The sequence below is a fragment of the Anneissia japonica genome, unplaced genomic scaffold, assembly GCF_011630105.1.
Source record: "Anneissia japonica isolate Jap-2015-1 unplaced genomic scaffold, ASM1163010v1 scaffold287835_len3118868_cov185, whole genome shotgun sequence".
NCBI lineage: Eukaryota > Metazoa > Echinodermata > Crinoidea > Comatulida > Comatulidae > Anneissia > Anneissia japonica.
In genome coordinates this window covers 1,946,846-1,965,255 of record NW_022737223.1, presented here as the reverse complement: position 1 = coordinate 1,965,255, position 18,410 = coordinate 1,946,846, and the positions used below count along the sequence as shown (strand labels likewise).

Here is an 18,410-nt window from a genome sequence, read left to right as displayed (position 1 = left end):
ATAGATAGAGGGTCCACCTACCTCAGCCAACTATATTATGATTACGGCACTTCTAGATGGCCGAAAATGGCACTCCCATGCTTAAATTTGAATATAAACTGCCAATGTAAAGCCAGTTTTCCACTAGGCGATTTCATTAGTACAAATCGAAAGCTTTGGTTTATGCGCATTAACATTTATTTCTATCTGAGTTTTTCGCAGATAGAAATCGAAAGCTTTGGTTTATGCGCATTAACATTTATTTCTATCTGAGTTTTTCGCTTCAGCGAAATCAGTATTTCGAAACTGTTTCTACTTTTTGTGAAGCAAAAGAAATGCGCAACCAATCACGGTTTAGAAAAAAGAATCAACACTTTTGATTCACACGAATAAGTTCACCTAGTGAAAAACAGGCTTAAAGGTAATGGTTGGTATCCTGTTTTCTTCTGAAGTATAGGAATGAGCTGTTGTGAGCCCATTGTACTAAGTGTACAGTAATACATTTTGCCAGTCCTTTTTACAGTTGGTGTCTACTGTGTTTAACCTCTCATACATTTGTACAACCAGTCACTCATTCACACTCACAGCTAAGTGTAGTGAGAGTAACCCTTGCCAGGAATTGAACCTGGGTCATTGTCATGGTAGAAGACGAGGTATTATATTTTCTGTATCACATGTGAAGTTGTTATCATATTTTAATCTTTTATGAGGAATTCAATGTTTTACATTGCCAGGTTTTTTTTTGACATTTTTTCAGATTTTACCACTTACTGTCTTTAGATATTTAACAAAAGATGGAAATTTATATCATGTAATAAAATGTAGCACAAGTAAATTATTCTGATTTTTTTTATGATTTTGAAAATAAAGTTTTTAAAATTGTTTAATTCTCAGATTCTTCAAGCGATGGGCAAGTCGTATCATCCAGGATGTTTCCGCTGTGTTGTTTGCAACCAGTGTCTCGATGGCGTTCCATTCACGATAGACTCCGACCACAAAATATACTGTGTAAAGGACTATCATAAGTGAGTACAGATGCAATACAGTACACAATGCAATTCATACCACCTGCACTAAAATAATACAGTATTACAGTGAAATAAAATGGAACACTAATTTACATATCATGCACTAGCAATGTCATTATATAGGAATCATAAAAATGACATGCACAAAAATGGCCAAATATAAAACAAAAACTGTTTCTCATCCAGAAATAATGAAAAGGCTGTGGCTGCTTGGATGTTATTGTACTACTGTATATTCTAATCCAAATGCAATAAGATCTATTAGATCAGAATTAGGAATTGTTTTAAGATTGGTTTAACAATAGCTACTGCCTTATATTTAAAAAAATTCCATTAGATCTCTTCATTTTTCCATAAAACAAATTGTCTCCCCCCCAACATACTCAGTCATATACTGTAATCCTGGGCTAGGCACAAATATACTTTTTGGTGCTTTCTGCAGTTGTGTGTGGGTATTTTGGCTTGTGATAGTATACAAGAAGCTGGCCTAAAGAAAGATTGAAAAGAGAAGAGAAACATGTTATTCTTTTTATTTGGCCTATTATCACATTTTATTCATAATCATATTGAAATATTGTGATTTCACCTTGTATCATGTCACACATATTGGAAAATTTTCTGTCTGCAATCATAATATCTAAAGAAAGTAAACAATACAGTACTTTAGACAGTCTTTTGTATTTAATAGTAGACTCAAGCAATGAAGGCTATAAGGTGGAAGATTTTATTGGTTTTCTAGCTTTTATGTACAGTGCATCAGGGAATCATTAAACTGAAAACCTAAGCTACCCCTCAAAGTTGGTCTACTAAATTATGTTGATACATAGACTGATGACTAATTCCCACACAAGACTCAATGAAGTGTTGTGCTGGAGCATGCATCCGTTATAAGAGAAGACCCTATAGAATGGCACTCCCATATCCCAATCTCATATCCCTAGTACTAGAACATCTTGTCAATGGAATGAAAACCTGCACTAAATAATACAGTATTACAGTGAAATAAAATGGAACACTAATTTACATATCATGCACTAGCAATGTCATTATATAGGAATCATAAAAATGACATGCACAAAAATGGCCAAATATAAAACAAAAACTGTTTCTCATCCAGAAATAATGAAAAGGCTGTGGCTGCTTGGATGTTATTGTACTACTGTATATTCTAATCCAAATGCAATAAGATCTATTAGATCAGAATTAGGAATTGTTTTAAGATTGGTTTAACAATAGCTACTGCCTTATATTTAAAAAAATTCCATTAGATCTCTTCATTTTTCCATAAAACAAATTGTCTCCCCCCCAACATACTCAGTCATATACTGTAATCCTGGGCTAGGCACAAATATACTTTTTGGTGCTTTCTGCAGTTGTGTGTGGGTATTTTGGCTTGTGATAGTATACAAGAAGCTGGCCTAAAGAAAGATTGAAAAGAGAAGAGAAACATGTTATTCTTTTTATTTGGCCTATTATCACATTTTATTCATAATCATATTGAAATATTGTGATTTCACCTTGTATCATGTCACACATTTTGGAAAATTTTCTGTCTGCAATCATTATATCTAAAGAAAGTAGACAATACAGTACTTTAGACAGTCTTTTTTATTCAATAGTAGACTCAAGCAATGAAGGCTATAAGGTGGAAGATTTTATTGGTTTTCTATCTTTTATGTACAGTGCATCAGGGAATCATTAAACTGAAAACCTAAGCTACCCCTCAAAGTTGGTCTACTAAATTATGTTGATACATAGACTGATGACTAATTCCCACACAAGACTTAATGAAGTGTTGTGCTGGAGCATGCATCCGTTATAAGAGAAGACCCTATAGAATGGCACTCCCATATCCCAATCTCATATCCCTAGTACTAGAACATCTTGTCAATGGAATGAAAACAGGTGGTTTTTACATCATATCTGTTTTATCCATTGACGTGTTTTACACTGCAGGAAGCAATAGGTATTAAAGAATTGGACTCTTGCAAATTAGCATGTGCCGTGATTACCAAGGGACATAATAGATTCTTTTCCATCTGCATCTCCTCTCGCCAAGAACCCATTGTAAATAACAATGGGGAACATTAAAGTTGTGCTCTCACAACCTGATATCTATAATTTTGGGTCTTCATTCATCCATCTGTAGTGTTAAAATCCAGAGCTACAGTATACCTCTTTGTGATTGGCTATAATTCTGTTGCTTCATTAGCATAGAAGCACCTGTTCCCATTTGTAGTGTATCATGTGTACCTATGCTTTGTAAAACTGCAATTATTATAATATAAATGTTAATATAGGTGTTGTATATGCATCACTGACATTGAGGGAGCTCCATGTGTGCCTCAATTTAAACTTCATTACTGTTTAATGGTGCTTCTATAATTGACTTCGCCAATGTAGAATTTCAATCCGATTACTATAAATAGATTCCTGTATTTTATGAATTGAAATTCAAACTTCACACTAGTACATTATTACAGATTTATACAGGTATTTATTGACTTCAGTTTGTATCAGCACTACCTTATTTATGTAAGCAGGACTGTAAAATATATTCTCGATAACCATCGGGTATCATAGTATTTGGAAGGCTTTCAATGTGTCAGAAAAATTTGGTATACTTTTGATGTATTAATCAGTTCTGTAGTTCCTCGGGTATACTGTAAGCCCACCCTCTACTTTATGCCAAATTTTATGCACCAGCCTTCCCACTGGCAAAAGTATAGGGTATGTTTTTTATAAATATTCTCGGAAAAAATACATAGTATTGGCTGTGAATTAGGCATACAGTGCCAAAAGATTGCCGTTAATTGAAAAAGGGAACCCGGGGTATTAGCCCACCTCCAAAAATTGACCCAATTTTGTATTCAAGGGGGTTACCCAGTACCAGAGGAATTACGCGGCCATCCCATGGCAAAAAAAAACGTCATTTTTTTTTTTGTTTTTTTTTTTTAAAGTTACGTTGCTTTGCCATGGAACGGCTGCACGGAAGTTTGATATATATAAATACATGGCCAGCCATCCGGGAGGAAGCACAACAGCTGGCTACGTAGCATGTTAAGATTACTGCCTTATGTATTTATTGGTTATATTGTCGTTTTCATTGGCTGATAAATTCCATTGATTCCCATGCTCCAATCGTGAGCATTGAATTATACAATTTGCTTGGATTTTGTTTTGGGGGATGTTTGAGATATAGATTTCAGGCTTACTGATTGTCCAAGCAGTCATGTTAAATAAATTTGCTATTATTATATTACTGTATATAATAATGACACTGATGATCAAAATAATAATTAAAATAGTGATAATAATAATAATTTTAGTTAATTTATTTTGTTCATTTCATACATACAACCGTAGTGTCAACAATCTAAAAGGACAATATCTAAAACTAAAAATAAATTTATAATATTTAATTATGACATTATCATAATTATAATATAAAGATGATAATAGTAGGCCTAATGACAATTTGCTATAATTGTTATGTATTGTACAGTATGTACAGTACAGGCTACAATGACAATGTAAACATACAAATTCCTTTGAAATACACAATGTAAAAAAGGACTGACCATTGAGAATCTAAGTACATGGGCTTAGCCCCCAACTGATGCATAATTCTTGTCTGAGTGCTAAGCTACAGTATGCTAATTTATGCCCTGTCTTGTAGGCCTTGAGATCTCTGACCCTAAACAATAGAAATTAATGTATGTTGGAAAGCCATTTGTGATGAAAATGAAAAGAGGATTAAAGTTAAAGAGCTTATCATTATAAGGAATATACTGACTTAAAGTGTTGTCTTTGTGTTTTTTTAGTTTTATTTTCCTGTGATACAGCCTATAAGGTAATATAATGCCAGTTAAATACTCTCCATTAAACAGATTGATGTTACAGTGGCCTTACTGTATTAATTGTTTTATAGTACAAATTCACAAAATTTACAATTTATTTTGAAAAGAAGCCTATCCTCTTTACTTTGCAAAAGTAGTCTCGAAAAGAAGCCCATCTTGAAAAGAAGCCCATCTCAAAAAAAAGCCCATCAAAGTTTGCAAAGAAAAGAAGAAGCCCAGGGCTTCAATTCGAGGTTTTACAGTATTGCAGGGTGGCATGACGCCTTAGGCGGGCCTCCATAGCTGTAGGAACACGAGCATCTTCTGCCACTGTTGTGCCTCTGTGGACAATCTGCTTCCATTGGGAGCAGTTAGCTGCCTTGTCCTCCCATGTACCAACATTGATGTTAAATACTTTAAGAGTTCTTTTCAGTGTGTTTGTAGCGAAGTTTGGGTCTTCCAAATATATAATAATAATAATAATAATAATAATACTGTATTGATTAAGTGCCTTTTGCTAAAAGCCTCAATGCATTTCACGTAACAGAATTTTTTTTTAATAGATATAAGAAAATAAATATATATAATAATATAAATATATAAGAAATATAGTAGTTATATATACAGGTATAGTAAGTATAGTATAGTAGTTTTATAAATAAAGAAATATAATAATTATAATATAGTATAATAAATATAGTAGTTAAATAAGAAATGTTGTAAACATAATTAATTGATTATTTTAAGTGTGTCATATAATAAACCTCATATAAGACCTAATTATTTACCTAGTGTGTGAAATTCATATTGTGTAATGTGGATTCACTTATTCAGTGTAAAAATTCCTGCATAGTTATCACTGAGAAATCTGATCAATGATTGTAAGACCGTAGGAGGATTTCACTTAGTGCATGCTTAACTGCATCCTGGTTGAAGTATGTGCTCTGAATATGAAATGATTCTGTTGTTGATCATCAAGGAAGTTGGGAAGAAAGGATGGTTTAATAGCAGAATCCATAGAATACCAATACCATTATGGGATATCATTAATATGCTGCAGCATGGATATCTGGTAACATAATTAGTATATCATATGAATATGCATCAATATTGTATGATAAACTCATGAATATGCAGAAACATGGATATCTTGTGGAACATTAGTACTGTATGTCACAATGAATATGCATCAAGATAATATGATAACTCTTGAATATGCAGCAGCATGGATATCTGGTGGAACATAATGAGTATGTCATAATGAATATGCATCAAAATACCACAATATGATAAACTCGTGAATTATGCATGATACAATAGCATTGTAATGTATATTTAGAAATATTTTATTTACTAAACTACAGGTAATTTCATTTTATGTTTCCTTCTACTCATGCTTCTTAGCAGAAGGTATTACTTTTAATTATGTTTATTTTTTGCATGGAATTTTTTTTATTAGTAAAAAATTATTGGCATCATTATCATTTTGATATTATCAGTAACCATCGATTATATTGATATGGTAGGCTGGTCATCACGGTCACCATTATTATCACCATCATATTTTTATGATGATCATCATCATTTTCACATTCAATGCCATTTCATAATTATATCATCACAATCTTCACTACGTCATGATTTTCACATCACCATAATCATGATCATGTACATTTCAGTATCTTGATATTCATCACCATATCACCCCAGTGATCACACTCATAATCATATTGGTACTGTATGTCATGATATGATCATCACCATATTTATCACCAGTATAGAGTAATCACCATTATCATGCACTATGTCAGTATGTCATGATCATCATGATAACAAAAAAATATTACATAGTCTTTACCATTTCCAAAGCCTTGGCATCTCATTAGCATATTCATTGCTTGTAGAATCTTAGCCTGCTGAAACAATCATTGATAGATAGAATAGATCTGAGACAGAGGTTTTTTTCATTTGGGGATAATTGCTGTAGCTTCTTAAAATAAAGAAAATCATTTTAGCAGCCGTCAGATAAATAAATAATTTAATTTCATGACATTATGTACCATATTCAGAATTGATTTTCTTCTTGCCTCAAGGAATTGTCTCACTGACACACATTGGCTCATAAATATTCATATTTTTTAATCATGAGTTTTTACATATTAAGATCCTATCTTTTTATTTAGTATCACTACATAGTATTTTGTTTATCTTGGTTTAAAACCACCATGGCAATGGCAGCTTAGATGATTAACAAAGGATTAATTTTATTTGGTTGTTTGGAGTATAATACTGTAGGTTTAGAAAATACTACAGTGTAGGTTGTAATGCAATTAGAGAAAAATTTTTGCTTTTTATTGAGGAGCATATTTTTGGTAAATGGAAGTGGTGCGTTAGAGGCTTGGCTCTTTTATTTTGTATGATATTTATACAGAAATAATGTTCAGCTTTTCTGGGGTTTTTTTTATGTTTTCTGTGGGAATAAATGCATAGATTTAGATTTTTAAAATGGTGGAAGGTAGAGATATAGGCTGCTGAAAATGTGTTGATTACATAGAGTTTAAAAGCAGTTGTGTAGTTGCATAGATTAAAATGTGTTTGACAAAAGGGTACAGTAACCATGCATTGCACTATTTTTATTGACACTATTTTTATTGACACTATTTTTATTGACACATTTGGATATTATTATTATTATTATTATTATTGAAATATTATTTTTTCTTATCTGATAGGTTGGGTTTTCTTCAATTTGAATCTACACTTTCTTTTTCCCTGACTTTAAAACATAATCTAGGCCTTTGATACCACTTTTTTTTAATTTATTTTTATATTTGTCTAAAATGTGGGCAAAGTGCAACCCGATAGTAATTTTTTGAGGGCCCGCAAAAACAAATTAAAAACCTGACACTGTGTGCGGCCCGCTAACTATCTTTGGCTAGAAAACACATTGTTTTTTACGGCCCGACACCGATCTTCTATAAAAAAGTAATATTTAAAAAAATGAGAATAAAGTGGTATAAAAGCAGCTCATGAAGGTTTTTGGAAGCAAAATTGAACCATCCAAATTTGGATGCGGCCTTTGGTGTTAAATCAAAAATTCATGTTGGCCCTCCGACTGATTTTTATGCCCACCCCTGATCAACAATGATGACTTGAATGATGAAAATCTGCTGCAGACCTGGTATAGAAAAGCTTCTTGATTTATTACCAATAGAGGGCGCTATTACAATCTTGCCAAATATTGTGCATTTCTAGATGAATTATTTGCTTTGTAGTTTCATTCGAAACATTTCATTGCTCAATTAAATGTGATGCATCTTGTATTATTTTCATTAAGAACAAGACACAGTGTTTCCTACTGGAATTTACACTGCAGTTCTCCAACAAGATTTATCCAATTTAACATTATTTCTTCAAGTTTTATGTAATTGCACAACTTAATATGTTGCAACCATATCCGTTTTTAACTATTGATTTATATCACCGTTTCCAAAATTTTCTCTTGTTTCACGTTCTATTTTAGTTTAACGACAATGTAAGTAGAATATAATCCCACATGTTGTGGCATGTCGTACATTACTGTATATCAAATTGAAAAAAAAACTATAAATTCTTCAGCAAGATTGATCGTTGATGTGTAATATTAAAGCTTCAGTTTAAGCATTCTTGTGTATTTTTTTGTCTATATATTTTGCTGAGCTCTGTCCACACTATCAAATGTGACTAATATCTTGGATTTGTCTTCAAGGGTCATTTCACACCAACGTGTAGGACGGATGATGTCATACCTCACCCATATATGGGCAAATGACATATTTTTTCACATACTGTAAAAGTAGGTAGTGTGGACAGAGCTTTATTAACACTGCCTTGAGGAAACTTTCTTAATTAAGTTAATAAATGATAATCATTTTTTATATTATATTTTTATTTTTTTTTATTTCTCGTATTTTTCCTTTTTTTTTGTGTTAAATTTTGAACAATTTTTTTTTGTTGATAAATGGTTTTATGATCAAATTTTATTGTTGTTCATAACTTCACATTTATTTTGTTAGAATTTGGAGTCGCTAGTTGAAACAATCTTTTTGTAATATATCTATCTAAGATCCAGTTAACATTCTTTATATATTGGTGGTCTGTGATGTGTATTATTATATAGCATGTATACATGTGTATGTATTAAGTTATGGTTAATATTCTCCTTTCCCCATCCTTGTCAGTCAGTGATATTCTCAGTTATTGCCTGAATTTTTTAACCTCATATCAATACACCGTGTCATGTGTCAATTTTAAGAGCATGTATACCTTTTGATTATATATAGTTTTTGTTTTTAATTACCATTAGCGTAAGTTATTTTTGAATCAATGATACAGTTACAGGTATAGAATGTTAATTATGGTACTGTATTCTATAGCAACTACTTAATTATCAAAAAAATGTTGTTATTATTAATACTAATATTTTGTTATAACTCTCTTCTCTCCCTTATGCCAGAGCCAAATGGAATATGTGCCATATATTTTGCCTTTCTAATATCCTTAAAATAGATTCTAAAACAGTGACCTATCGCTGTGCTCTTTAAGACTGTTTTCCACTAGGCAAATTTATTCGAGCTATCAAAAGCGTTGGTTCATGGGCATTCAAATTTCCATCAGACAAACCTTCTATTAGATGAATTCTCTGTTCTTTAAATCTTCAGTTCAATCAGTAGTTCAAACTGTTTCCACGTTTTGCAAAGTGAAAAAATGCGCAACCAATCAGAGCTCAAAAAGTTTTCCTTCGCTCTCGTAGGGGGAAGTAATAAAAAGGTAGCGTAAATGTTTTCCCCTCGAAACTTTGTAATTTATGCAAATAAATTTGCATAGTGGGAAACAGGCTTTATTTTCAAATCCCTTCCTCGTCTCCTTTCTTTCCTCAGCCATAAATTCTTCTATAGTATTTCAACATCACTGATTTGACTGTAGTCACTCTTTGTCAATAGAGGGCAATAATACTTTCTCAACAAATATGTGCATATAATCATTTTTGTATTTTATCTGAACACAGTGTATAAATTATATCTGTTTTGAAGTTTAAACAACTGCATTTTTTTTATCAGATTGATATGTTTGGTTATGTCTGTGTACCCAAAGTATCTGTGATTTATATTCAAATTTTAACTTTTTTTTTTAAATTATTAATATATTTATCAATGGAAATTCCTAAATTCACAAAAGTAAAATACTGTTCCCACAGTGTACCTTTCTGTCATGCCCATCTCCAGATTAACATTAACTGTTTCCTCCAATCACAGATAAGATACCATCTAGCTACTTGCCCTGTCAGTTATTGTATATTTTGATTGGTTACACATTTGCCTGCCCTCTTTAGTTGATATATTTATCTATATTGTACAGAAAACATTAACTCTGTTTGCTTGTTGTGATCTGCCTTCCTCTTTAATTACTGTATTGCTTGGACAGGATAGACTTAATACCAACTGTTGACATCCACAAAACATCTTTGAATTTACAGATGCCTATCATATGAGGCTTGCCTTCCCAAAACCAGCATACCATTGCTAAATGTTAAACAGCAGCTATTTGCTAATGGAGCATTTTAAGGAAATTCGAACCCTGTACTCATATCGATTCGATTCAAGTCGATTCCAGTAAATGAGCTATCATTTTAAAGCATATAATGTGGAGAATGAATTTATTAAAAATTCAAGTTTTTTGTTTTGGTCACACTGGTTTGTTTTGGCATGGCATGCCCCATGACTAATTGTTCTTTTTACCAAAAGTTTTTTTAATGAAATTTAATAATTGACGGTAAATTACCAGTGTGATAATTGTATCTGTTTTAATACCAATGTCCCGTGCTAGGTAAAATAAAAATGATGACAAGTCATAATTCCCTATCGACAACCATGGATGTCAAAACACATTGAGGGCAGCAGACTGAGTTAGTTGTGGATAAGGAATTCATGACTGAACGTTAATGCTATCCTATATCTATAGAAATGTTGTATGATTAAACAAACATTGAGGGCAGCAGACTAGACTTTACAAATCAGTCAACTTTGTAATAATATGTAGGCTACCACTGACCCTCAACTGTATAATAATAATAAATTTTATATATTCCAGTGTATATCTTTAATGAGTTTATCAGCTTGTGGATTATCATATATTTTAAACAAAAGCTTTGTCTTGCATAATACATTAAAAAATCTCACACAAAGCAGCGTCATTGTAGTTTGCAAGTTTTATTCATGAGCACATTCTTGGTTTGAGAGTACTTTTCATTAACAAATCTGGGATCATCCATAATCCTGGACTCATACAGAAACACAATTTGTCACCATTGCAACCATTCTGCACCATCCTAAAGTAGTGTAAAATTTTTCATCAACTATCATCTTTCTTTTTATTGTAGAATGGAATTTTAAAATTGTGAATATAAATAATGAATTTAAACAATTTTTAATTGATTATTTCTACTTTTTCTTCTTTTTTTTTCTTGATGATGGTATGTTAGAATTTTATCTACTACAACCATATACCATCTTCAAATCATGCAGTCAGTTTCTCATATAACACCGCTTCTCTTTTTCAGAATTCACGCACCGAAGTGTGACGTTTGTGGCCAGCCTATTACCCCGGTAGAGGTATTTCCAATATTTGCTTGCACCCTATCTACTAACATCTACTCTGCCTTTGTTGGCAACCTCATCTTCATCCCCATACTCATCATCTTCATCAAATAACATTGCACCAAAATGCACATAGGTGGCATCACAAAAAAAGAGCACAGATGGAATATGCAGGTGTACTGTAAGGTTCATTTGGTGAATTTCTATGTTAGGCATCATTTTTGTACCATGTTGTACCAGAGGTACAGTATATCATTTTGTACTGGAGGTATACCATGTTGCACAATTGGTGATCTTTTAGCAATGGTATACATTGTTATACTATAGGTATACCATTTTGTACCATAGACATGCCAGATGCAGTGGTACCAGTGTTGTACCATACTGTAGGTATACCATTTTGTACCATTGATATACCAGGTGCAGTGGTACTAGGGATATGCCATGCAGTATCCTACTGTAGTTATACCATTTTGTACCATAGGTATACCAGGTGCAGTGGTACCAGGGGTATACCATGCAGTACCATATTGTAGATATACCATTTTTTACCATAGGTATATCAGGTACAGTGGTACAGGATGTGTACCATGTAGTTCCACGTTGTAGGTATACCATTTTGTACCATAGATACAAGGTGAAGTGGTACCAGAGGTGTATGCAGTACCATACTGCAGGTACTGTATATCATTTTGTACCATTGGTATATCATTTTGTACCATAGATATACAATGATAATTCAAGTTTTACCTTAAATACAGTAGATGCAGAAGGGTACCATGTTATACCACAGGTATACTATTCTGTACCTTTTACTGTAGGTGTATTATGTTAACCAGATGTTTACCATAAATAAAATCGTGTAGTTTTAGCACCAAGTGGGTGTGGGGGGAACATGCCGCGTATTTGGCTCATATTTTGTTCCTCAAGCGGAAACCTATGATTTCATTATAAACAAAACATAAAATGTAGACATAACCAAATTCAAAAATAAAATAAAGGAGGACAAATAAATTGCAAACCAAAATTCTGAACACACAACTAGATAATACTTTTATATATTTTAAATATCTAAAAATGAGCCTTGACTCAAAAATTATAAATATATTTTTATCCTTATCTAACCAATTAGGTCTACTCTCTAATGGGTGAGAAAAGCTCTGTTCTGATTATCAAATTTTCTTTGACAAAACAACTGTTGTATGCCCATATTTAGCCAAGATGTGCCTATAAATGTTCATGATGTAATGTCATGACTATATTTGGGCATGTCAAATGTTTTTGTCAAATAAAATTTGATAGTCTGGACAGGGCATATGCAGAAATTAAGAATATTAATTTGAGAAAATCCACAAAAAGACATAATTTGGTTTGTGAGGCATCATGCAAGTTGACCCATATTTACTTCAACTTTATTGATAGGAGAAAGCCAACCTACTGTTTCTGGTATTGTTTAGACCACCTGCATAATATTATAAAAGAAACAATTAATATATATATATATATAATGCTATAAACTACATTGAACAGCCTAGTCTATAAAAAAAAAATATGCACTGTTAATAATTATTGAATACAAATTGTTTAATGATGATCAATGATGAAAAACATCATAATACGTTGATTTTTTACAATGTTGGCCTATCAAGGCAGTTTGGGTTTATTACATGAACTCATCTTAACCCATAAACTTTTAATCTGTTCCAAATTCATGTAATAAATCAAAATTATCTTATTATCAACAGTTAAAATGAAAATACAAAATGATTCTATGTCAATGAAATTTACTTCTAAATGTTATTTTAGTAATAGCAATAATAATAGAGCAATAGTAAATACTATAACATTAAATTGATAATTTAAAAAATAAGAATAATAATACATAATAAACAACTTAATAATCCACCAAGAAGGACACTGATATAATTATAATATTTATAATGTTAACCACAATAATAATAAATTTGATATTAAATATCAGTAACAATTGTAGATTGTAAGGTAACTATCATGCCGTTAATAAAAATACATAAATGTCAAATTTTATAATATAATCATTGCTACATGTTATTTAATAATAATTTACAAAAAGCAAAACAGTAATTTGATTGTGTGTATTTCAGAAGACAATAATTTGCATAAACAATGCATAATATATGAAAGCTTTTAGAGAAATGCATAATTAAACATAGACTTAACTAATGCAGTAGCTTGTGGTATATGATCCACTTAATGAGGCGACCACCTCTTATGAAACCCTTCACCAATTATTCTTTGTCTATCAGTAGACTTGAATTTTAATACAATTGGCCGCAAATCAAGGGCCGCTAAGAACAGCTTTCAAAGGTTGATCTTTTTCAATTAGAAGGCCGACTCCACGCTGTGAAAACCACACATAAGAGCTGGGTCTGGTGTTCACCATTGTGAAAAGCTTCAGTTTCACAAGTGCTCTTGTAGTTGTACATTAGGAGAAGATAAAAGCTTTTTGATTAGGGGAGGAGACTTTTTGAGTAGTGTGGTTAAATTTAAAGCAGAGTAGTCTCTGAATTGGTGGTTATGAATAATAATAATAATAGTAATAATAATAATAATAATAATAATAATAATAATAATAGTAATAATAATAATAATAGTAATAATAATAACAATAATAGATAGTAAGTACTTTAGCTTCAGAAAAAGAAACATTGGTTATTATTTTACTAGTATTGATGTCTGTCTGGGCCTATTTGCTATTGACTGTCAATATTTAATTTATGATAATAAGTAAAGCAGGCCTTTTGAGAAGTAACCCATTAGTTGTGTAGCGTGCCCGGTTGAAATCGGACTCTATGGCACTCCTGTGCCGTAGAGAGACCCTATATAGTCTCATCTTTTTACGGTGTCGGTGGTAGGAGAACTCCTGCTCTTTTAATTAAGTACCAGGTTCTGTAAAGTACATAAGAGCCAAATTTGTACCCTTAAGCTGGCACTTACTGCCACGCGATTCTGTAGAGAACGCAATGACATACGCACCACCCATTATGCCACCTACAATCTGTGGGCGCCGTCGCATCGTCCAGCTCTCCCAGGGAATTGAGTTGGATTCTTCAGCTGATGGTTGTACGATGCAGTGAGTGACCAGCTTAATCCTCCAAGTCTGTATTTGAGAACACTTGTTTCTACAAACCACACCATGAGTGAGGTAGGTCTGAAACCAGTGCAAGGCTATAGATTTTGGTGCACCCCTGCTCAACTACACATGTAAGAAGAAAGTGAACCAGCAAGTAAAATTCCAGATTTGATATTTCAAATTGCATAATGATTTCGATAGCCTCACATCACTTCATGATTAAAACTTTTCTTCTTCTGTAACTATAAACATGCTTTACGCTGCGTTTGCTGTGACAAAAAAATATCTTGCTTATAAAAAGTGTGATGTTGCTTCTGGAAGTTGTAGAAGATATAACCATCCAGGGGAGTAGGTTGGTATCAACTTGGGTGTTCGAATATTAATGAATGGGGTACTAAATCCCTATTCTAATTAAAACTCAGTGATCCTTATTTTATTTTACAACCCACTTTAAGCGGAACTAAGCAATGGTAGGGGTGTTTCCACTCTCTCTGCCATCTTCTGTCTTCAAACTAGCAGGTGCACCAATTCTTGCTTTATATTTTGTAGAATGATTTGTCAGTAACAGTGGCACTGGGGGTTATCATGAATTTGCGGACATGGGTTTGGTTTCAGCTAGATTTTTGCTTGCTATTGGGTGGGGAAGGAGGCTTCAGCACCTCGTGGGAGACATGGAAGTTTTGGTACATGTGTCTAAACAGGCCATTTTCATCCAAAATAACCGAAAGCATCTACAAGTTATAACACACAAATAACAATCATTTTTTAGAAATATTTACTAATACATTTCATGTCTACAATTTCTAAATGAAGAATTCTATCCGGACAAGATTTATTACGTACATACATTGTTTTATTGTGACGCACAAATAACAACTTATTTGAAAATGTTTACTAATAATAATACAGTATACATTTCATGCCCACAAAAAATAAAGAAGAAAATAAAGACAACATTCAACCTCCAGGATTCCAAAAATCAGCAATGCTGAGCAGGACATGCTGGTTAAATATAGTAAACTTTAGGTCTCCCTCTAATTAAATACCACTTTTGGGACCGGGGTTTTCGTAGTCTTTTGTTGCTTTGACCTCTAATTTTAATAATAAAGATAAGATATTAATTTATGTTGGACCGCAGAAAGTGGTCTTTAATTAGAGGGAGACCGGTATTTATTTTGAAAGATTAATTTTATTTATTAAATTATCAAACCCCTCTTCTCCCCCCCCCAAAAAAAAAACAAAAAAGGGAAAAAAAATATTATCCGTCCCTCATAAATCAATATAAGATTGTGAGAATTTTGTATTAAGGCTTATTTCAGTAACGTTATAAATTATTGTAGTTTTTTGGATCTAATGTCTTATTATACTTAAATTAGAACCGTCATTCAAAGAAAGTAGTACAGCTACATTGAGCGAATAACTGATACTTAAAATATATATAATTTTTTTCCCAAGACAAAAGCTACTAATATGGTTTTGTTGTTTATTGTCAAGGTAATAATTGTTTACTTTCTTTACTGTTGCTAGGGAACAAATGAAACAGTTCGAGTTGTATCCATGAACAAAGATTTCCATGTTGATTGTTACAAGTGTGAGGTAAGTTGAATTATTGCAAGAACATATAGGCAGTAGTGGCTCAAAAAATTAGTGGACAAGGGGTCTGACAGGGGATACGAAACAAGGGGACATCTTGAACTTTGACCACAACCCTGGTCAATAATATATTGAATTGGCAATCACAGTAACTTTGTTGGATCGGCAGATTTACATTTTTAGTCCAATGTCATGGCGCCAGATGACAGGCATACTTCACACTCAATTCCAGACCCCTCTAATTTGAGACTGTAAAAATTGAATCTTCAATCTATCTTTTTAACACTATCCTACCCTCTAATTAAAGGCAAAACTGCCCCATATTTTCAGGTCCCAAAGATGGTGTCAAATTAAAAGGTGCATTTATTAGTAACAAAATGTTGAATTGTTTGTTCTTTTCTTCTTTTTTTTTTCTGGTTATGTAGGATTGTGGCATCCAATTATCAGATGATGCTGAGCATAGATGTTATCCTTTGAATAACCACCTGTACTGTTACACCTGCCATGTTAGTCACATAGCCACATCGCCAACATCCACTACGCACCCTTACTCACCGCAGATGTCTCCCCGCTCAGGTTATCAGCCATCACCGAAAAGGCGGCACCCCTCACAAAGTAGTCAGCGTTCAAATTCACCTCAGTATGGATCTTTATCCCCAAACTCAGGACCCGCATCTCCGCACCGAAGAACAATGTCTCCTCATAATGCTGCGTATAATTCTAGATCTTCAGTAACGCGTGGTGATTCGTTTCAAAGCCAGTCGCGTGGAGGTGGACCCCAGCAGTACCAAGATGGCAGGCGTTCTCCCCCACCACCGTACTCACCGCATGATCCACATCCAGGACAGTATGATAGTACGCACTTATCAAGGTATGGATCACAAGAACGAGGAATTTTTCCATATCCTGCACCGCAGGGAACAAGCACCGGTAAACACAGACAACCTAGTGACCGTACGTTGGAAAGCTATGTTGTAACTGACTTATGAATAAAAGCGATTTATAGAAAAGGGAATATTAGCTGGGATCGCTTACTGATGTCAAATCAGATGTCTATTTGATTTGAAAATTTGACTTAGATAGGCAATATCTACAATTGGTCACCTGAATTTGAGGTTCCTAGTGTGTTGATAGTACAGTCAAATTATTGAACCTTATTGGTGACAAAGGGAAAGAAATGACCCAACACTATTGATGAGGTAGTTAAATCAATCAATCTAAGATTTCCAGATCTACAGAAATACAGTATCTTTTTTATAAAACCCACCAACATTTTTTTATCTTCCATTTTAATGTCTTATATTAAACAGTTGTATAAAATGTAATTTTAATGAAGCTGTTCTTCATTTACAAAACATATTGATAAATATATTTGGATTGCTGATTAATGTTTTGAATAATTATGGCAGAAGAATGTCAGAAAGAATGCAGTTTAAAACTTTACTTCACTTTGAACCAATAACAGCTCATCAAAAATAACCAATGTTAATACCCAATACATGTAAAGTGTTCGGGTCAAGTTGGGTTTACCAGTTATCTTGATTGAGTATGTTAATGATGATTTGTTTTTGGTTTAAAGTGACCAGACCGTGTTTTCTGTAAACCTTTTTTTATATATTTGTGTAAATGCCCTCTTATTGGTCAATGTCCTGTAGAATGTTTACCACATATTTTAAATGTGATTTGCAGGTTAACCTTCATTTTGAATTATTATGATATTCATACTATGATATTCATACTTGTGTGTGTCCTGGCTATTCTAACTTTGTACTCACTATATTTTGTTTATTTTTTTATATAAAGATATATATATTGTCTGTGTTGGACTTTTCCTGTCTTTTTACAGAGTTGTCGTACCCTTTATTCCATCAAGTCAACAAAAAATAAATTTAACTTTGATATACTTTTTGAATGGTTGCAGGTCCAAATGCCACCAGAGACACTTTTTTTTTTCATACAACTGAATAAACAAGCTTTTCATTAAAGGGCTATGCTTGATACTTATTATTTTTTATACAGTGACACCAACCTCTCGCAACTTTTCGCTGTGGGGCGTCAAGAAAGTCCCCCAGTGGTAGTGGCCAGGTTCTCAGAGAGTTTCATTTCAAATTTAGCAAAAATGGTGTGTGTATATAATAATATTTACAACAGTTTTGAAATAGTCTGCCAGAAAATTTAATGGTCTTTGCAAACAATTTAATAAATGTATTATTAGTGTTTAAAC

General features: G+C 32.8%; 1 protein-coding gene across 5 annotated transcripts in view; it reads left to right on the top strand.

The window, feature by feature from the left end:
• LOC117117229 (bromodomain-containing protein 4B-like) overlaps positions 1 to 18,171 on the top strand; it is a 38,780-nt gene extending 20,609 nt beyond the window's left edge. For 2 of the 5 annotated variants that reach the window (XM_033261469.1, XM_033261470.1), the window contains 5 exons: positions 874 to 1,004; positions 8,370 to 8,381; positions 11,445 to 11,496; positions 16,121 to 16,189; positions 16,612 to 18,171. In XM_033261469.1, the coding sequence (XP_033117360.1) occupies positions 874 to 1,004; positions 8,370 to 8,381; positions 11,445 to 11,496; positions 16,121 to 16,189; positions 16,612 to 17,175 (828 nt within the window). In that variant the 3' untranslated portion in view covers positions 17,176 to 18,171. The remainder of the gene's footprint in view (positions 1 to 873; positions 1,005 to 8,369; positions 8,382 to 11,444; positions 11,497 to 16,120; positions 16,190 to 16,611) is intronic. The other 3 variants (XM_033261471.1, XM_033261474.1, XM_033261472.1) reach the window with 3 other exon arrangements.
• Positions 18,172 to 18,410: the final 239 nt, after the last annotated feature.